The sequence below is a fragment of the Heptranchias perlo genome, chromosome 15 (genome assembly GCF_035084215.1).
Source record: "Heptranchias perlo isolate sHepPer1 chromosome 15, sHepPer1.hap1, whole genome shotgun sequence".
NCBI classification, from domain to species: Eukaryota; Metazoa; Chordata; class Chondrichthyes; order Hexanchiformes; family Hexanchidae; genus Heptranchias; species Heptranchias perlo.
The window spans coordinates 29,546,325-29,568,496 of record NC_090339.1 but is presented as its reverse complement, the minus strand read 5'-3'; the positions used below and the strand labels follow the sequence as shown (position 1 = coordinate 29,568,496).

The 22,172-nt window shown below is 41.9% G+C and overlaps 1 protein-coding gene across 1 annotated transcript in view; it reads left to right on the top strand.

Annotated features, from left to right (window-relative positions):
* Positions 1 to 1,100: 1,100 nt before the first annotated feature.
* Positions 1,101 to 22,172, top strand: part of LOC137332941 (enolase-phosphatase E1-like) — a 32,969-nt gene continuing 11,897 nt past the window's right edge. The window contains exon 1 of the mRNA XM_067996987.1: positions 1,101 to 1,236. Coding sequence (XP_067853088.1) covers positions 1,206 to 1,236 — 31 coding nt within the window. The 5' untranslated portion in view covers positions 1,101 to 1,205. The remainder of the gene's footprint in view (positions 1,237 to 22,172) is intronic.

Sequence of the window (22,172 nt, the reverse complement as noted above, 5' to 3'; positions counted from 1 at the left end):
GCCCCACTGAAGAAAAGCTAAGAAAATATATGCAATCTGTGTGGGGTCCAAAAACAATATGTAGCTGTCAAGTCTCTGGTTGGTATCTTGCAATCTTCATTTTCTCATTGCATAGTCCTGATAAGGACTATGCACAGTCAGTATTGTTATTACTAGATATCTTTAAGTGAAAGTATCCTTTTACAATGCAACCACCTCTGCATTAGTCATAGTTTAGGTTGGACTCTTTTTTAAAAAAATAGCATATTATTGATTTATAAACCTGACATTGTGCAACCAATATGTGCTAAGTGATAAACTGGACGGCCTATGATAAATGGCACCAGGTCTAGCAATGCCATTATCTGCTATTTGTAATGTAATGCAATTTTAGGCATTGTGCGGGTAATTTTAACCTGACCTGCCAGGCAGGAAACTGACAGGATTGGGTTGAACGCTAGTTTTATACCACATTTGATTGACTTTAAGGGAGAGTACAATCGGGCGGGGTGTAAAACCGGAGTTCAACCCAATCCTGTTAGTTTCCCAGCAGGCAGGTCGGGTTAAAATTACTCGCATGATGCCTAAAATTGCACTATATCACAAAATAGCAGATAATGACATTTAAGGTGCCCCAGTTTGGATCAGTTTGAATTCTCATTGACTGAAGAACTCCACCTGTAATCACTGCTTAAAAGTTGACACAAACACCCTTTATTCCACAGTTCCACTTAACTTGTGGATTTTACTGTGTTCTAGACACCATCAGTTAAAAGAAATATATTCTACTGTTAATTAATTGAGTTTAAGAATTAAAATTTCAAGTTAATTCTATAAAAAAAGTTTGAATAAGAAAAATAAAATGGTCTGTAGACAACAGAAACTGACGATCAAAACATTGATGTTGAACCTTTTGCATTGTATTTTGGAAATTTTTATATTATTAGACATTAGTTTAAAAATGTAGTAAAGTTTTTCTTGAGTGTGTGCCAAACATCCAGATGTGTGCTTCCTGAGATTGTGAATGTTGTAGTTATTGTTTGAGCTGCACAGTCCAAAAGTTGTACTTGCCTTTACAAATAGGACTGAAGCACTGATCCACTGACGTGATTGTATGGCATTGGTGCATTTTGTTTATTGCAGTAGATGTAGTTGAAATGCTTTAATTAGCTGTCAAGCTGTGTCCTGGTTTTCTCTGAACAGGTTCTCCCAACTCCTGGAGTCAGATGGATGCCTCCGACCAGCTCAACAGAGCAGGTAAACAAACACAACAGTGAAACAAAGCTGCCTGGTTTATGTATGTTGACTAAGTTGGTGTTTTTATCGTGTTACATATCTAGTGCAAACTCATTCTTTTCCAGTACCTCAAAACTGTGAAATTTCTTGCCTTTCTGTTTTTCTTTCCTGCTACAATCTAGAGACTTTTAAAAGTCAAGCCTGGTGCCAATTAATATTGTTTCCAATTAATATTGATTGACTTATCTCATCTTCTCTCCTACTCTTTTCAACATTGATGGTGTGATGAAAATCTGAAAAGTAAAGCTCATAAAATGGCTTATTTTAATTTTTGTTCATTGTTCTTGTTTATTTGATTTTCACAATTCTTTAAAATGGATTAATTGAAAAACATTTTCACAATAAGTGAGCAAGGTATTTTTGGGAACATTAATATTTGTGTCTGATGATCAAAATCACCCATCTTAAAAAAAGCAGTTGTCATGTTAGGATTAGTGAGTTAAAGACCTGAAGAGGCAGGTTTGGAATTTTGCTAAACGCAATGTATCATGTAAAATTCCTATGCATGCTATTTTTACAAAGTTGCTAACCCATTTATTTTAAAGAGATTAACAACTTTGTTAAATAGCACATATAAGGATTTTTTTTTTACACAAGTGCAAGTGCTAAAATAATACTCAATGGAATTTTAACTCCCGGGGCTTTCTTGATGGTTAAGTTGGTAAATGTACTGTGCAACTGAGCCATAAACTGAAGAAGGTCATTGGTTAATGCCTGATCTGTGCTGAGTTTATGAATCCCAGCTGGGATAATTGAAGCAGGGAGGATTACAATTAGCCTTAGCACTCTTGGTTTCGAAAGGCAAAAAACAAAAATCAGTCAAGGATCTTGCTACTGATCGCTATCTAGGCACTTTTGCTGGAAGTGTGCATGTTCATGTGAGGTAAGGATAGGTTTGGGCTCAGCTGTAATGGTCCCAGCACTCAATGTCTACATTCACATATGGAGGATGGCCACTTGGGCTAAGTACCATAAGGATAGTAATGCCTGTAGAACTGTCTGAGACACCATCTTCAGAAGAGGAGGGCACAGGGGACTATATTAGAGACAAAAAGAAATTAAAGCCCCGTTTCTAAATAGTGTCTCAGTATACATGGTCCTTTAAACTCTTTTACAATCCTGTTCCTGTCAGTTATATGCTCTCAGAATTTCAATGCTTATTGGAGAATGGTGTTTCTGAATGCTACACTGAGTAATGTTCTGCTCTCACATTGCTAGCTCATCTTGGGAAGGAGTAGTTTAATAATTTTAATGGCTGTACTCATAAAGAAACATTGCACTGAAGCTTAGAAAACAGTAGTGTTTATGTTATAGCTGGTTGCATAGTTATGGGGTTTTAATTTCTAGAGAGTGGGGTTGGAAAAAGTTCACTGAGAATTTCACTTAGTCTTTCAGCAATGTCTTTGTTCTGACTGTGAAAAAAAACCTAGCTTACAGGAAGCATACTGTTCTATACTGAGAAGTGGTCACATTATTATTAAGGTAAAGAAAAGTATTTGTAATGTAATAATCTTCAGCACCATTTACAGTAAAATGCTACAAAATAATCATCAGCTTTACCAAGGACTACTTTATAACCACTTGCACTTAAATAGATCCTCTCACATGTAGGAAGACATCTCAGAGCACTTTACAATGATGAAGACGATACATAGAAAAAAGGGAAATTAGAGAGTTTGAGATAGGGAATTAAACAGTCAAAAAGGAGGGTTTTGATGTTTTTGAAAGCTGTGAAGGCGGTAGTAAGGTAGATGGAATTGCCTTTTTATGGCCTTGGCATTATGCTGTGAGATATTAGAGTATAGATGCTTAAATCGTTTGCATGAAATTACTTTATTCGTTTTTTTAATAGAGATGTTAAAATGAACAGGTTAATGCTCTATTAAAATAGCAGACAAAAGAAATTCATTCAGTTGCATTAAATGCTTGTGCAATAATATCACAGTGTAGTCTTATTAGCAACACTCACATTAGACAAAGATTGGTAAGAATGTACATGTGCTTTATAAATCTTGTAAATAAGATGAACAGATGTATAATTAAAGCTACTGCTAACTGTGCCAGCTGCTAAATGAAGTTTAGCTACTTCTTTCATACTCGTGAAATAAACTATTATTTTTAATGTTTATGTTTCAATAGCCTAGTGGCAATCAAGACTTTGTGTAAAAAGCTATCAACTTTCTTACCCACCTTATCCTCAATTAGTAAAGCTTGAGACTTGAAGCTCAAACTCAAGATAAGGAGTAAGTTTAATTTGGAAGGCAAGGCTGATTTATAATGCAGTATTCTCAACTGGACTGGGTCCTAAAGAATTCCTTAAGTACCTGACAGAACTATCTGGTTGCTGTCTGTATTCTTCAACTGGAGCTCTTAACAGAAGCCTTCGTTATCTATATTTATTTTTTGATCATTATTTTACATACTCTGTTGAAAAAACAATCTGTCATGTTGTTTAAAGTATTATATTGTAGAGGCATTTTAATCTGAACTTTAATTATCCTAAAGCACTTATCTGAAAATACCCCAAAGAGGTATCTTTTTAATTCTTGTTTTCTGCTGAAGGCATTGACTTATTTTGAAATACAGTTTCAACAATGGATCAGCTAACTCAGCACAGACCAAGGATCAAACCGAGGGTCTGTATGGTTCAGTACCACACTATGTGCTACATTTAACCAAAAAGCCATCGGGACAGCTAATTTTTCTATTTTCAATGAGGGGGGTGATTTCAAACCCCAAGAACGGGTGGGTTAGGTGTGCGGGTGGGAGTTGAAAATAGTTGTTTTTTGGGTCACGACTGCAACCTGGCTTTATTTGCGGATTTAACGTCGTCACATAAAAGTATAGGCTTCCCACTGGGAATGCAAAGTCCAAAAATTTTGCGGTAGCGACCCAAAAAAACAACTATTTTCAACTCCCACCCGCCCCCAACCCGTCCATTCTTGGGGTTTAAAATCATCCCCAAGGAGTTCACTTTCACTCCAGATTACTAAGGTATTGCAAATCTTGAATAATCCAATCACTGGAAAGGGATGAGTGCTGTCAGCGGTGAGCACATGCTTATACCTATAGGAGAAAACTGGCAATATGTGCAAAAAAAATCTTTTGTAGACAAAGAATATAAAAAAATTGAATGTATGCATTTTATCGCAAGATGGGTGCTGGATGTAAACACCACCATCAACTTGGATTTATAGAGCACATTTAGCATAGAAAAACATCCCAAGGCACTTGGCATAATCAGCCAAAATTCAGATTACTTGCATTTTCCACACACTATTAAGCAAAACTACAATATGCTTAGAGATTGGTATTACCAGTCTTAATTGTTAATCAACACTGAGCAGAATTATAGTCCAGTGTATTGCACATTTTACACATCTTTGTACTCCACTTTCTATATCAAAGCTAAGTGTTTTACATGTGTGCAATGCACATTCCTGCAACAGGTAATGGAGCTGTATATGTGTTTAATATACATTCCTGCAACAAATACTGGATCCGTATATGTGTGTAACACAATTTCCTGTAACAGGCACTGGTGCTGTATATGTATATCATGCACCTTCCTGTAACAGGTACAGTATATGTTCACCTATGTTTATTTGGAAATATGAGCTGTGAAATTTGGGCATATGTCAATAATGAGATTTATGATGAAAAGGTGTAAACAGATTGCAAATACATTTCAAGGTATATTTTTAAGAATAAATGTATCAAAATAGGTAATATTTTGAAACTAAAACAAGTGAAACTCAACAAGCTTTTCGAAGATAAGCCAACTCCCAAGGAAGTTAGTCAATCTCAGAGGTCACATTACAAATACTATTAACACCAAGCAGGAGATGTGTGTAACATAAACTGCAGAATACATAGTTAAAATATAAAAACAATCTCACTCTTCACTAACTGGATCAATATCATAAATATTATTAGACTCCAATTATGTGTAGGTTTCATTAACATGGAAATGGAAGCTTGATTAAATAACAAATATTCATTAATTCTAAATTATATCTAATTACATTAGATTTATAATATATAAAACATATCTATATCTTTTTGTGTGATAAGATCACTTTAATAGTACTTTTTCATAAAAATGCTATCACAATTAGGTATCTCATCATAAAGCCTATTGTTTTACTTCTATAGACTGTATAACGCAATGTGACAGAAATAGTTTTTACAACCACCAACTCCAATTCTCTTCGGTGATCTGTTCTGTCTGCGAGTGAGATGCTTGTTAATTAGGGTAATACAGTGGTTCCATGTGGAACATCAGGGAAATTCACTCTTCTCAGCACTGCTGATGAGCTTTAAATCTTTAATAAGAATTAACATTAGCAGCTCAGTAAACTGATGTAATAACTGACGAGGTAGTATTTTTATATCTGTGTCAGTGGTTGATGCTGTTTGGGAACTAGGGATTTCAAGCTTGGTGGCAGATTTAAGCCATGAAATGAGTTAGTTACTGCAGAAGCAAATTTGATGTAACTCAATATCGGTGCTCATAACATGGCTTGGAGACCATTTGCAGCTCACTTTCATTTCACCTATGTCCCTTAGCAGATTCATTGCTCTATGTACCTATGGGACCTTCAATAATAACCTGTCCAGCTGTGGAATTCTGACCGGGTGGGAATTTGGGGGTATACCGTCTCCTTTTCTTGTGCAAAAGTAGGTTAGGGTTCTATTAAGCAGCAAGGTTATCCCAATTTCCATACAGCAAATGGAAGGGCCCTATTAAAATGCAACTATTTAATAGAACTATTGGTTCTATACTTTTGTTATTTCTTTCTATTTTTGGGATGAAGTGTCTCGTCTCCAATTCACAACAACCCTCAGTGAAATCAGGAGCTCAATAGGTGGAGAATTGCAGGCCCTGACCAGCATTCTTTCACTCCATAGTATAGAAACTTATAGCATTTTCTTCAACAGGGCATTGGTTAGACTGATTGCCCGTGGCAAAAGGTTAGGTGTAATACTAATGTAGATGGTTTTTTGGAAAAATATTATGAAAAGTGTAATAAAATTCTTGTCATAAACCAGCATTAACCAGATGAATACTAAGATATTCTGGGTTCATGGGTTAAAAGGGGGATCTCTCTCTATCAATAGTTATTGGACGCTGGAATTAGAATTGAAAATTGGTGGTTATGAATGTCAACACCGTATCTTGGATAGCTCCCTAATAACCTCCCAATGGTTTCTAATTTGTCTGTTGAGGTCCAGCCTAAACTGTGTATGACATTCAGGCTCAGAAAAAAGGAATGTTGGAGGGCTTTTTCCTTCATTTAATCAATAAGGTTCAGTTTGCAGCAAAGAATTGTTAAAATTAATGAACAAAAGATGAAAGTGCTATGATTTAACATTTTTGTGTGGTTCATGAATTAGGAATTGTTGACACTTAGCTGGGTAAGGTTTAAAATGAGCAATTTTACTGATCACAAAATAAGTCACTTTTATCAGCCCACCATGTGGCTGCAGCAGTTACTTCTTAAACTGGCACATTCATACATCACAGCTACACATATAATAACTGGCAGGGTGGAAATGGAAGCGCTTACAGAAGAGGGCGTATAATGTCACTGATGAACCTGAAAAGGCTGAAAAGCCTTTAGATGGTAAGATATTGGTTTACAGTAGATTGGTAGATCCAGAACTACATGGAGCAGACCATCAGTATGACCTGCACTCAGAGGAGTCCTCGGTGACTGCTGCAAGAGGACAGGTAATCTTGGAAGTCTTCTCTGTCTAACTCAGTTTATCTTTGACACCACAGCTTGACCTCCTCCCCACTTCCAAATAAAGAGACATTCCTTCAATCCACTACCCGTCCTACAACATAACAATGTATCAGCCCTCTTTGCCCACACATGACTGTGCCAGTAATCATCACCTGAGTGAATAAGTCAGCATCAAATGAGTGCACCATTTGACTGTATGACTGTACCGTTTTTAAAGTGGAACAGTAGCGTAACTCACATTGAGAAAATTAACCCCTTAAGATTAATTCATTCACCCTGTCTTTCAATTTTATTTTATACCCTACCTTCTAGGGGTTTATTTTGCAATGGGTCTCTGCCTTCTTTTCTATTTCTCTTTCCCCATTAATCAATCACTTTTTTTGTTTGCTATTTCCTTGAAATCTCCTGGCTCTGTCCATTCATAAGTTGCTGCCACTGCTGCTACTGATTTTAAACATCATATAGATCTAAAACATTACTATTTAATTTAACTGTTAATGATCAACTGCCAAAATCAATACCAGCATTTTATTCTGTAATACCACATTGGCTTTCATTCCAAATCTTTACTTAATAATTACCAATACAGATGGACAAGGCCAGTTTAGCAGCAAGTCCTTCTGCAGACAATAAACCCACAGGTGGCTCAGTTCTAGAATCCAGTGGTTATTGCCGATGAAGTGCTACAAGAGAAAACAATCATACTCAACCTGTGGCATTAATCCACCAGAAACACATAGTCAAAAGACTGCATGTGATTTTGCCTCTTATGGGATCTTACATGTTGACGGTTCCAAAAATCCACAGGGTGGTGCATCATGGTATATGCACTGAGATGTGAATGCCTAGGACCTCCACTGCTGACCCCAACAAAGTTCATAGGTCAGGGCAAGGTTCCTTAATTTTCACGCCAATGTCAGGCCACCAAGGGCACACCTTGGGCAACTGCTATTAATACAAGGCTAGAAAGTCCGGTGCTGGGCTGTGAAGGTGGGTGCCAAGTCTCCCCGGGATGAAACATGTAGATGCCCCCACAGTCCTTTTAAAAAGGGGACCACTTTTAAAAAATAAAGAAGAAAACTGGTGCCCAAATGTTTGGATGACAATCCTGGCTTGGACCCCTCAGGTTGTGTCCACAATCTCTGAAGGATCAGCCGGTACATCCGAACTGACCAGGCATACTTGCAGCAACCATACAGAGAGTCCCTCTGAAGGCTAGGGTTGTGGGAACTCCTGACCTAGGGAAGACCTGCTCCCTTACTACAGTTTTGTAAGGAATGGGCAGAGGTTCCCCCTCCACAAGCCCATCTCCGAAAATTCACCGCTGAGTTTGTACCTGGCGTAACTGAATCCCAGCCTACTTACCACATGTTCTGGCATGTGGGAATGGTTGTGGATTTTTGAGCTAACTTATAGTTGCTTTTGACACCACAGAGTCCATCATTACCTCTTGATCTATATATTTGATGCCAGAAATTTCTGACATTAAAGATTCATGCCACTTCTTATTTTTAACTTAGAATTGAAGGATCAAGATTGTGGAGGCGAATGAAGGAAAATATAGGCTGTGTTGGTTTTTGTTTACTGCTAGGTTACTGCTAGGTGATGCCCCTATGTGTTCCATGGCAGCTCTGAAGGAAATGTTGGCTATTGAAGTTGAAGTGGTGCTGCTTGAGTTGATTGTGCCAGTTCACAGCACCATTCCATAGATCAACAATGTCTACAGAAGGAGCACCCTAGTTTTAGGCCAGAGCTGACCATTACTATCCCCACAGTAAACTGGGGCAAATCTGTTAATGAGTAAGATGGCAGAAGATCGGTGGGAGGTGTTCAAAAAGTAATTTAACCTGATACAGAACCAGTTTATAATCCTAAGGGGCAAGAGCTTCACTTGCCAAAAAACAGTCATGGACGACAAAAGAGGTGAGGGAAATGTAAAACTAAAAGAAAAAGTGTACAAAAATGAAAAAAATTGCCAACTGGGAGAGATACAAAGAACAGCAAAGGGTGACAAAACAGATAGTAAGAGCTACAAAAAGGGAGTATGAAAAGAAACTTGCAAGGAATATCAAAATCAACACACAAATTTTTCACAATTATATTAGGAAAAAGAGGATGGTCAAGAGCAATATGGGCCCCTTAAAAACTGATAATGGTGATATTGTAAATGAAAATAAGGAAATGGCGGACATGTTAAATAATTACTTTGCGTCAGTATTTCCAGTAGAGGAAGAGGGTAGCATGCCAAATATCCTAAGGAAACTAATTTTGAATCAGAGATGGGGACTCACTATAATTAACGTAAGCAAATTAAGAAGAAAATAATGGCACTAAATAGTGACAAATACCCAGGACCAGATGGTTTCCATCCCAGGGTTCTAAAGGAAGTAGGTGAGAACAAAGCAGAAGCCCTAACTATATTCTTCCAAAGTTCTCTCGATTCAGGAACCGTTCCTTTAGTTTGGAAAATTGCACATGTCACTCTGCTATTTAAGAAAGGTGAGCGAGGGAAACCAGGGAATTATAGACCAGTTAGCCTAACATCTGTTGTTGAGAAATTACTAGAGTCTATAATTAAGGATAGAGTGACTGAGCACCTTAAAAATTTTCAGCTGATCAGAGAACCAGCGTGTATTTGTAATGGGTAGGTCATGCCTGACGAACCTGATTGAATTTTTTGAAGAGGTGACTAAAGTAGTGGACAGTAGGGGAATGTTTATGGATGTTGGTAATATGGACTTTCAGAAGGCATTCGATAAAGTCTCTCATAAGAGACCGTTAGCTAAAGTTGAAGCTCATGGAATTGAGGGCAAATCATTGACCTGGTTAGGAAATTGGCTGAGCGACAGGAGACAGAGAGTAAGGATAATGGGCAGGTACTCAAATTGGCAGGATGTGTCTAGTGGTGTCGCACAGGGACCTGTGTTCGAGCCTCAACTATTCACTGTATTTATTAACGACTTAGATGGCAGGATAGAGAGCCACATATCCAAGTTTGCTGATGACACTAAGATAGGCAGCATTGTAAGCAATGTAGATGGGAGCCTAAAATTACAGGGAGATATTAATGGATTAAGTGAATGGGCAAAACTGTGGCAAATGGATTTCACTTAGGCAAGTGTGAGGTCATCCACTTTGGGTATATAAAGGATAGATCAGAATACTTTCTAAATGGTGAAAAGATCGCAACAGTGGACTTAGGGGTCCATGTACGTAGATCATTAAAATGTCATGGATAGGTACAGAAAATAACCAAAAAGGCTAATGTAATGCTGGCCTTCATTTCTAGAGGACTAGAATACAAGGAGGTAGAAGTTATGCTACAGCTATACAAAGTCCTGATTAGACCACACCTGGAGTACTGCGTCAATTCTGGGCACCCCACCTTAGGAAGGATATATTGGCCTTGGAGGGAGTGCAGCGTACATTTATAGAATGATACCTGGACTTCAACGGTTAAATCACGAGAGATTACACAAACTAAGATTGTAGTCCCTGGAATTTAGAAAATTAAGGCGTGATTTGATCGAAGTTTTCAAGATATTAAGGGAAACTGATAGGTTTGGGAAGTCTAGGACTAGGGGACATAGATTAAAATTTAGAGCCAGGACTTTCAGGAGTGAAATTAGGAAATACTTTCTACATGCTAAGGGTGGTAGAAGTTTGGAACTCTCTTCCACTAATGGCAGTTGATGCTAGCTCAATTGTTAATTTTAAATCAGAGATTGATAGATTTTCGTTAACCAAAGGTATTGAGGGATATGGGGCTAAGGCGGGTATATGGAGTTAGGTCACAGGTCGGTCTTCACAAAAGAGGGGAACGATGCAGAGATTGTAGTTAAGGAGGAGGAGTGTGAAATATTGGATGGGATAAACATAGTGAGAGAGGAGGTATTAAGGGAATTAGCATCTTTGAAAGTAGATAAATCGCCAGGCCCAGATGAAATGTATTCCAGGCTGTTAAGAGAAGCAAGGGAGAAAATAGTGGAGGCTTTGACCATCATTTTCCAATCATCCCTGGCTACAGGCATGGTGCCGGAGGACTGGAGGACTGCTAACATTGTACCGTTGTTTAAAAAGGGAGAAAAAGATAGACTGAGTAATTATAGGCCAGTCAGTCTAACCTCGGTGGTGGGCAAATTATTGGAATCGATTCTGAAGGACAGCATAAATCATCATTTAGAAAAGCACGGGTTAATCAAGGACAGTCAGCATGGATTTGTTAAGGGAGGTCTTGTCTGACTAACTTGATTGAATTTTTTGTGCAGGTAACAAGGTGTGTCGATGAGGGTAACGTATTTGATGTAATCTACATAGATTTTAGCAAGGTTTTTGACAAGGTCCCACGTGGCAGATTTATCAAAAATATAAAAGCCCATGGGATCCAGGGAAAAATGTCTAGTTGGATCCAAAATTGGGTGAGTGGCAGGAAGCAAAGGGTAATGGTTGATGGGTGTTTATGCGACTGGAAGGCTGTTTCCAGTGCGGTCCTGCAAGGCTCAGTATTAGGTCCCTTGCTTTTTGTGGTATATATTAATGATTTGGACTTGAATGTGGGGGCTTGATCAAGAAGTTTGCAGATGATACAAAAATTGGCCGTGTGGTTGATAGTGAGGAGGAAAGCTGTAGACTGCAGGAAGATATCAATGGACTGGTTAGGTGGGCAGAAAAGTGGCAAATGGAATTAAATCCAGAGACATGTGAGGTAATGCATTTGGGGAGGGCAAGCAAGGCAAGGGAGCACATAATAAATGGGAGGACACTGAGAGGTGTAGAGGAACAAAGGGACCTTGGAGTCCATGTCCACAGATCCCTGAACGTAGCAGGACAGGTAGATAAGGTGGTTAAAAAGGCATTTGGGATATTTTCCTTTATTAGCCGAGGCATAGAATATAAGAGCAGGGAGGTTATGCTAGAACTGTATGAAACATTGGTGAGGCCACAGCATCAGTACTGCGTACATTCTGGTCACCACGTTACAGGAAGGATGTAATTGCACGAGAGAGGGTACAGAGGAGATTTACGAGGATGTTGCTAAGACTGGAGAATTTTAGCTATGAGGAAAGATTGGATAGGCTGGGATTGTTCTCTTTGGAACAGAGAAGGCTGAGGGGTGATTTAATTGAGGTGTACAAAATTATGAGGGACCTAGGTAGAGTGGCTAGGAAGGACCTATTTCCCTTAGCAGAGACGTCAATAACCAGGGGGCATAGATTTGAAATGATTGGTAGAAGGATTAGAGCGGAGCTGAGGAAAATCTTTTTCACCCAGAGGGTGGTGGGGGTCTGGAACTCATTGCCTGAAAAGGTGGTAGAGGCAGCAACCCTCAACCCATTTAAAAAGTACCTGGATTTGCACCTGAAGTGCTGTGACCTATAAGGCTAAGGACCAGGTGCTGGAAAGTGGGATTAGGCTGGGTGGCTCATTTTCGGCCTGCGCGGATAGGCCGAATGGCCTCCTTCTGTGTCGTAAATTTTCTATGATTTGATGATTCTATGATTCTGACTTAAATGAGAAAATCTGTAAACCCTATTTACATGAAAATGTTCTTTTTAGGCCAATTAGTTTCAAAAGATTTAATTTAATGATGGAATAATTTAGGCAAAGAAATTATTAGCAAGGACACTTATGGTGACTGAGTAAGTCAATTTCCATTTCTATAATATGGGATTCCAGGATTTCTTAACCAGTGTTTTGGGGATGACACATTGTGATTCTTCCCATTTTTCAGTGAAAACTGCAAACCAGAGTTATTGAATAACCAATGATATTGTAACTGAGTTGAGGAAGTGACAAAATCAAATGATAGTGAGTTGATAGCAAATGATAGCTGATCTCAGTTAGAGAAACAGTGCAAGTCCTGCAGCTGGTCTAAATGTCCCTAAACTCGGGAGGGGAAAATCATCCAGGGTAGCCACTTCCGATTGGCATCCAATGACTCCTACTGGAAAGCACATGTGTTGATGTTGAATGAAGACCAAATCGGGCTCAGCTGTGATACTGCCACAGTCAAGTCTGCTTCACTGTCCAGATTCTCTCCCTAGCTCAGGGGCATCGAAATCAGGTGTAGTGACCCTACCACCACCTTAACTCCGATCAGCTCATATTGCATAGATTGAGGATTAAACCTACATGGAATTATATAAAAATTACAACACAGAACAGCCATACGGCCCTACCAGTCCTTGTTGGTATTTATCCTCCACATGAGCATTAGTCCTAATTCTATGTGTTCACCCTGTTCCCATAGACCTTTATTCACCTTTCCTTCAACCACATATCTAACCTATTTTTAAATGTTGACATGGTCTCTGCTTCAATCATTAACTCAGGTAGTGCATTTAACAGTCTCACAAAAATGATTCTCTAGTTTTCTTTCCTAAACCTATTACATTTAATCTTATATATCTGTCCCCTCATTCTAGACTCCTCAATCACTGGAAACAGTCTTTTTTTTTTCATTTGTTCATGGGATGTGGGCGTCGCTGGCAAGGCCGGCATTTATTGCCCATCCCTAATTGCCCTTGAGAAGGTGGTGGTGAGCCGCCTTCTTGAACCGCTGCGGTCCATGTGGTGAAAGTTCTCCCACAGTGCTGTTAGGAAGGGAGTTCCAGGATTTTGACCCAGCGACGATGTAGGAATGGCGATATATTTCCAATTGTAAACAATTTTACAACACCAAGTTATAGTCCAACGATTTTATTTTTAATCCCACAAGCTTTCGGGGGCTTTCCCCTTCCTCAGGCGGTGTGGAAATTGTCTTTTCCACACCGCCTGAGGAAGGGGAAAGCCCCCGAAAGCTTGTGGGATTAAAAATAAAATTGTTGGACAATAACTTGGTGTTGTAAAATTGTTTACAATTGTTAACCCCAGTCCATCACCGGCATCTCCACATCATGATATATTTCCAAGTTGGGATGCTGTGTGACTTGGAGGGGAACGTGCAGGTAGTGGTGTTCCCATGTGCCTGCTGCCTTTGTCATTCTAGGTGGTAGAGGTCGTGGGTTTGGGAGATGCTGTCGAAGAAGCCTTGGCAAGTTGCTGCAGTGCATCCTGTGGATGGTACACACTGCAGCCATTGTGTGCCGGTGGTGGAGGGAGTGAATATTTAGGGTGGTGGATGGGGTGCCAATCAAGTGGGCTGCTTTGTCCTGGATGGTGTCGAGTTTCTTGAGTGTTGTTGGAGCTGCACTCATCCAGGCAAGTGGAGAGTATTCCATCACACTCCTGACTTGTGCCTTGTAGATGGTGGAAAGGCTTTGGGGAGTCAGGAGGTGAGTCACTCGCCGCAGAATACCCAGCCTCTGACCTGCTCTTGTAGCCACAGTATTTATATGGCTGGTCCAGTTAAGTTTCTGGTCAGTGGTGACCCCCGGGATGTTGATGGTGGGGGATTCGGTGATGGTAATGCTGTTGAATGTCAAGCGGAGGTGGTTAGATTCTCTCTTGTTGGAGATGGTCATTGCCTGGCGTGAATGTTACTTGCCACTTATGAGCCCAAGCCTGGATGTTGTCCAGGTCTTGCTGCATGCGGGCACGGACTGTTTCATTATCTGAGGGGTTGCAAACGGAACTGAACACTGTGCAATCATCAGCGAACATCCCCATTTCTGACCATATGATGGAGGGATGGTCATTGATGAAGCAGCTGAAGATGGTTGGGGCTAGGATACTGCCCTGAGGAACTCCTGCAGCAATGTCCTGGGGCTGAGATGATTGGCCTCCAACAACCACTACCATCTTCCTTTGTGCTAGGTACGACTCCAGCCACTGGAGAGTTTTCCCCCTGATTCCCATTGACTTCAATTTTACTAGGGCTCCTTGGTGCCACACTCGGTCAAATGCTGTCTTGATGTCAAGGGCAGTCACTCTCTCCTCACCTCTGGAATTCAGCTTTTTTGTCCATGTTTGGACCAAAGCTGTAATGAGGTCTGGAGCCGAGTGGACCTGGCGGAACCCAAACTGAGCATCAGTGAGCAGGTTATTGGTGAGTAAGTGCCGCTTGATAACACTGTCAACCACACCTTCCATCACTTTGCTGATGATTGACAGTAGACTGATGGGGCGGTAATTGGCCGGATTGGATTTGTCCTACTTTTTGTGGACAGGACATACCTGGGCAATTTTCCACATTGTCGGATAGATGCCAGTGTTATAGCTGTACTGGAACAGTTTGGCTATAAGTGCCGCTAGTTCCGGAGCACAAGTCTTCAGCACTACAGCCGGGATGTTGTCAGGGCCCATAGCTTTTGCTGTATCCAGTGCACTCAGCCATTTCTTGATATCATGTGGAGTGAATCGAATTGGCTGAAGACTGGCTTCTGTGATGGTGCCGATATCGGGAGGAGACCGAGATTGTGACAAACGAGCTGAGTGTTGATGGAGTGATACCCCTTCCTGTTAATGAACAGTCCTGGCCCGTGTGGCGGTGCTCTGATTGCTATATGGGTGCAGTTGATTGCACACTACACCCATTGGGAAGCCAGCCACTGAAGTGGAATCCCACTGCCCTCTCCGTATGGTTGAGATCATCCATGGGGAAGTTGACGTATTGCGAGGCCCTGTGAAACAAGCCGTCGGTAACCTGCCTTATGCGCTTAAGTGCAGACGACTGAAAGACCCCGGCAATGTCCCCAGTTGCATCCTGGAATAATCCGGAGGCAAAGAAGTTGAGGGCAGTGGTAACTTTGACAGCGACAGATAAGAAGATGCTGCTCTGCCCAGCCAGGAGCAGCTCAGCATTAAGGAGGCTGCAGATGTCTGCGACCACCTGGTGATTCACACTGAGCTTCCGTATGCACTGCTGCTCAGAGAGGTCCAGAAAGCTGAGCCTCAGTCTGTAGACCCTGATGCGCGAGGGTAGTGCCTCCTGGAGCGTCACTCTCTCTGTTGTTGCCCTCTGTGCTCTTGTGCTGCTGCCTGTGGCGCAGCACTGTGTTGTGGAGCTCCATGTGGCGGAGGTGGACACCGTGCCTGGCGAGACTGGTGATGTTGTTCGTCCTCCGATGTAGTGGTGAATGCTGCCATGGCATCCCCCATCCTGACAGTGTGAGTTTGAGGGGGTCCACAAAGTAGTTAAATATGTTTGAACAGCAGAATTTTGAGTGGAAAGTAAAGATTTTCAGTGCAAACTTTGTCTGAAAGAACTGAGTGCCCTGCTGCAATACGTGACCTTTTCTCCCCATCTGTCAAATAAGCATTTGTCTCTCCCAATGGCTACTGGCTGAAACACATCTGTTGCAACATGGAGTGTTTCCCACAGCACGGGAAACACAAACACAGCATGGGAAACACGCTGAGGATGCTTCAAAATCGCACCCCTGCCAAAATGTGGAGAAAATTAAGTACCTCAAGTACTTAAACTACCTCAAGAACATTGTAAATGATCATCCCGCCGGCTTTAATTGCCAGTGGGACTTCCGCATTCGGGTGGCGCGCGTGCACCCAGATGCGTCAGTGGGGAACCTGGAAGTCTGCGGGTTGGAGCCGGGCTCCAAACCCGAACGAGATTTCCCCGATTTTCGGAACTGCCCCGCCTCCAACGCACCCGTTACTTCGGTGGAAAATCGAGCCTAATGTATCTAATAGTAACTCATCAAGAGTGAGGTCGTTGTAAATCCTGGAATTAATACATTATGAATTCTATGTGGGATATTGTATGACTGATAGTACAGCATAAAAGTCTCATAAGTCACAAATGTTGCAAACTGCCTGTAATCTATAGTGGGTTTCTGCATGACAGAAAGATCAGCCATAGTATAATGTCAGTGGTGCAATATTCCATTTATCCAAGATTCTTATTTAGTTTCAAATATATTCTATACTTTCTCATGTGGATCAGGTCATTAAATGATAGTTCACTGTAATGAATTAGTATCAAATCATTGGACAATTAAATTATTTACATTCATGGAATTCATACATTAAATCTGATCTTTAATGATTGTAACTCAGGAGTGCTGCTGGCTGTTGCTTTTCTTGAGGAGTTTTAACAGATGCAGAACATCATCTGAAGGCACTGACAGATCCTGGTGCTGGTACTGAAGTCATGTATGACATTCTTTGTGATTCTGACCATGTTGCATTATCGCTTTTCGTCCTCCTTGACCTTTCTGCCGCATTTAACATTGTCAACCACACCATTTTCCTCCAATGCCTCTCCTCCGTTGTCCAACTCAGTTGGACTGCTGTCACTTGGTTCCACTCTCACCTATGCGATAGTAGCCAGAGAATCTCCAGCAACGGCTTCTTTTCCCACTGTTGGAACATTACCTCTGGAGACCTCCAAGGATCTATCCCCAGCCCCCTCTTCTACATCTACAGGCTATCGTTTAGCAACATCATCTGCAGACATGGGGTCAACTTCCACGTATATGCTAAGACAGCCAGCTCTACCTCTTCACCTCTCTCGATTGCTCCGCTGCTTCTTTGTTGTCAGACTGCTTGTCCAACATCCAGTTTTGGATGCGCTGTAAATTACTCCAGCTACGTGGAGACTCAAGCTATTGCCTTTGGCACTCACCAAAAAGTCTGTACCCTGGCCTGATCTTCTATGTTCTCCATCACAAAGACCTCTGTAACATCACTCACCTCCACCCCCACCTCAGACCATCTGATGCTGAAACCTTCAATTATGTCTTTGTCTCTTCCAGACACAACTATTCTAGTGCTGTTTTATTTGCCTCCCATCATCTGCCGTCTGGAAACTGCAGCTCATCCAAATCTCTGCTATCCCGCACCAAGGCCTGCTTGCCCATTACTCCTTTCCTCGGTGAAATACATTACTGCCTCATCCTCAAATTTAAAATTTTCATCCTTATGTTTAAATCCTTCCATAGTCTTGCCCACCCCATATTTATAACTTTTTCCAGCCCTCAAATGTCCTCCTGCCTTCCCCCGAACTTCCCATTCTTCTGACTCTGGCCTCTTGCGCATCCCTCCTCACTTCAGCCCACCATTAGTGGCTGTGCCTTCTGCTGCCTAGCCCCACACACTGGAATTCCCGTCCTAAGCCTATGGACAGGATATACAACTGGGAACAATTGGTCGGGTGTTACAAAGAAGCCCAATCCTGTTATGACAGGTAAGTGAGAAAACACCTTTGGAAGTTTCCCCACTAAGTTGCAAAGCTCGTGTAAATACTTTCAAATGGCATAGTCTTGAGTTGTCAGCTTTTTTGTGGCTGTGCCCGTTTTTATTTGTAGCAGTGGCAGCTTTTGCTAGTTTTCTAGGTTGGCAAGTGTGCATTTAGTATATAACAGGTAAAAAATGAACAGTGATTCAGGCCTCAGAGGAATTCAATACCAGATGTTGTAAAAGGGCTCAGCTGATACTGGAAACCACAATAGACACATCCATTTAAAAGTTCTAACCAATTATAATGATCCTCAGAGCATAACCAAAATAAAAAGAAATCTGAAGTAGACAGAAAATGCTGGAAATGTAATGGAGGTTAGTAAGTATCTGAAAAGAGAAAGATGGATTCATGTTTTGTCTTCAGCCTTTAATCAGAGTTCTGATGTATCTTTCCATTATTTTCTTTTTTTTCTGGGTATATCCTGTCCCTCCAGTAGATGGGAGCACAGTGGATATACAGTTGAGTGGGAGTGCCCGGGGTTCTCAGCATTGACTGTGAGCCCCATGAAGTCTCATTGCTTCAGATTAAACAAGGCCAAGGAAACTTCCTGCAGCTTACCACATACCACCCACTCTCAACTGACAAATCAGTATTCCTCCATGTTGAAGCACTGAGGAAAGCAAGGGCACAGAAGAGACAAGAGTAGCTTGATAGTACCACCACTGGTTGAGAACTAAATGACAGACTGCCAGATGGCATGCATCAGGTGATTGGGAAACCAACAAGAGGGGGTAACCTAATTGACCTCATTCTCACCAACTTACCTGTCACAAACATGTTTATCCGTGATAACATTGATAGGAGTGATACTGTGCAGTCCTGATGAAGACAAAATCTTATCCTCACAATGAGGACACCTTGCACTGTATAGCATGGCACTACCACTGTATTTAGCATGCCAGACTAAGGACAGATTTCGCAGCCCAAAACTGAGCATCTATTAGGTGCCGTGCACCTTCAGTAGCAGCAGAATTGTATGCCACCATAATCTGTAACCTCATGGCCCTGCGCATTCTGCACTCCTCCACCACTATCAAGCTAGGAGTGCAACCCTGGTTTAATGGGGACTGTAAAAGAGTAAAGCAGGAGCATCACCATGGAAACCTTAAACTGAGGTATTAACCTAGTGAACCTGCAGCACAGAGTTACCTGCATTCTGAACACCAAAATCAACTTGAAATAGACAGAGCTAAGTGATGCCATACCAACTGATCAGAGAAAAGCTCTGTGTCCCTATCACACTTAGCTGGTGGACAATCAAGTAACTAATGGGAGAGGAGGAGGCTCATGAACATTCCTTTTTCAACTGTTGTGGTGCCCAGCATAAATGCAAGAGGCAAGGTTGAGATGTTTACAAGTGTCTTCAGCCAAAATTGCCAAGTAGACAATTGCACTCCGTCTTCTCCCAAGATCCCCACTCTCATTAGTGCTAGTATCCAGTAAATTCAGTTCACTCCATGTGACATTAAGAAGCAGCAGAGTGCACTGGATGCTGCATAGGCTGTGGGCCTTGTCAACATCCTGGCTGTAATGCTGAAGATCTGCTCACTAGTACTAGCCAAGCTGTTCCAGTGCAGCTATGGCATTCCAACTAGGTGGAAAATTCCCCAGGTATCTATGAGAAAAAGTATAAATCTAACCTGACCAATAACCGCTCAATCAACAGTCTCCTAGTCATCAGTAAAGTGATGGAAGGAGTCATCAATAGTGCCATCAAACAACACCTACTCATGTGATGCTCAGTTCAGGTTCCATCAGAATTATTGGGCTTCAGATCTCATCACAGCCTTGATGGGCACAAGCTTAATTCCAAAGGAGATGTGAGAGCAGCTACCTTTGACAGCAAAGTAGCATTTGACCGAGTATTGGCACAAAGGAGCCTGGCAAAACTGAGGTCAGTGGGCATTAGGGAGAAAACTCTTCAATAGTTGGAGTCATACCCGATGCAAAAAGATGGTCATGGTTGTTGGAGGCCCAAGAACATCACTGCAGGAGTTCCTCAGTGAAGCTTCATCAGGCATCTTTAGTTGCTTTATTAATGACCTTCCCAATGTCCGGAGTGGGGTTGTTTGCTGGTAATTCTACAGTATTCAGATCTATTCACAACTTCTCCAATAATGAAACAGCCCATGCCAGCCTACAGCAGGACCTGAAAGACATCCAGGCTTGGGCTGACGTATAGGTAACATTCGCCTCACATAAGTGCCAAGCAATAACTATCTCCAACAAGAGAAAGCCCAAACATCTTGTCCTGTCATTTAATGGCCCCAATTAAATGTCTCCCATCATCAGCATCTTAGAATTCACCACTGACCAGAAGCTTAACTGGACCAGTTATATCAACACTATGCCTACAACAGGGCAGACGCTGGGCGATCTGTGATGAGTGGCTCACCTCCGCACAACTCAAAGCCTCTGAACTATCTGCAAGGTACAAGTTGAGTGTGATGGAATGCTCACTACTTGCCTGGATGGATGCAGCTGCAACAACAGCCAGAGACAATCCAAGAGAAAGCAGTCCACTTGATTGGTGCCCCTGCCAGTACACTCAATATTCTCCCTTCCACCATCAGTACACTTGCCTGTGATTTGTACCATCCACAGGATGCACTGTGGCAACTGAGCAGCTTGTTTCAACAGTGCCTCCCAACCCCAAAACCTCTGCCATCAAGAAAGACAAGAGCAGCAAAATCATAGGAACAGCATCACCTCAAAATTCCCCTCCAAATCATACACCACCTTGATTTGGACATTATTGCTTTTCCTTCACTGTTGCTATGTCAAAATCCTGGAATACCCAACCCAACACAATAGTGGCAGCACCATGATCACTGCAGCGATTCAAGAAGAAGGCCATCGTCACCTAAGGGCAATTAGGGAGGAGCTATAAATGTGCTCTTGAGCTATAAAATTACTGGTAGGGTGTAAGATTATTATTGTGTGCTTATTATGTAAAAGGTTTACTTAAAAATTCAAAACAAATAAAAATGGATTTTATTTTATTCATTCATGGGAAATGGACGTCACTGGCAAGGCCAGCGTTTATTGCCCATCCCTAATTGCTATTGAGAAGGTGGTGGTGAGCCACCTTCTTGAACCACTGCAGTCCGCGTGGTGAAGGTTCTCCTACAGTGCTGTTAGGTAGGGAGTTCCAGGATTTTGACCCAGTGACGATGAAGGAACGGTGATATATTTCCAAGTCAGAATGGTGTGTGACTTGGAGGGGGAACGTGCAGGTGGTGGTGTTCCCATGCGCCTGCTGCCCTTGTCCTTCTAGGTGGTAGAAGTCAAGGGTTTGGGTGGTGCTGGTGAAGAAGCCTTGGCGAGTTGCTGCAGTTCACCTTGTAGATGTACACACTGCAGCCACGGTGCATCGGTGGTGGAGGGAGTGAATGTTTAGGGTGGTGGATGGGGTGCCAATCAAGTGGGCTGCTTTGTCCTGGATGGTGTTGAGCTTCTTGAGTATTGTTGGAGCTGCAGTCATCCAGGCAAGTGGAGAGTATTCCATCACACTCCTGACTTGTGCCTTGTAGATGGTGGAAAGGCTTTGTGGAGTCAGGAAGTGAGTCACTCGCCGCAGAATACGCAGCCACTGACCTGCTCTTGTAGCCACAGTATTTATATGGCTGGTCCAGTTAAGTTTCTGGTCAATGGTGACCCCCAGGATGTTGATGGTGGGAGATTTGGTGATGGTAATGCCGTTGAATGTCAAGGGGAGGTGGTTAGACTCTCCCTTGTTGGAGATGGTCAATGCCTGGCACCTGTCTGGCACGAATGTTACTTGCCACTTATCAGCCCGTGCAATCATCAGCGAGCATCCCCACTTCTGACCATATAATGGAGGGATGGTCATTGATGGAGCAACTGAAGATGGTTGGGCCTAGGATACTGCCCTGAGGAACTCCTGCAGCAATCTCCTGGGGCTTAGATGGTTGGCCTTCAACAACCGCTACCATCATCCTTTGTGCTGGGTATGACTCCAGCTACTGGAGAGTCTTCCCCCTCATTCC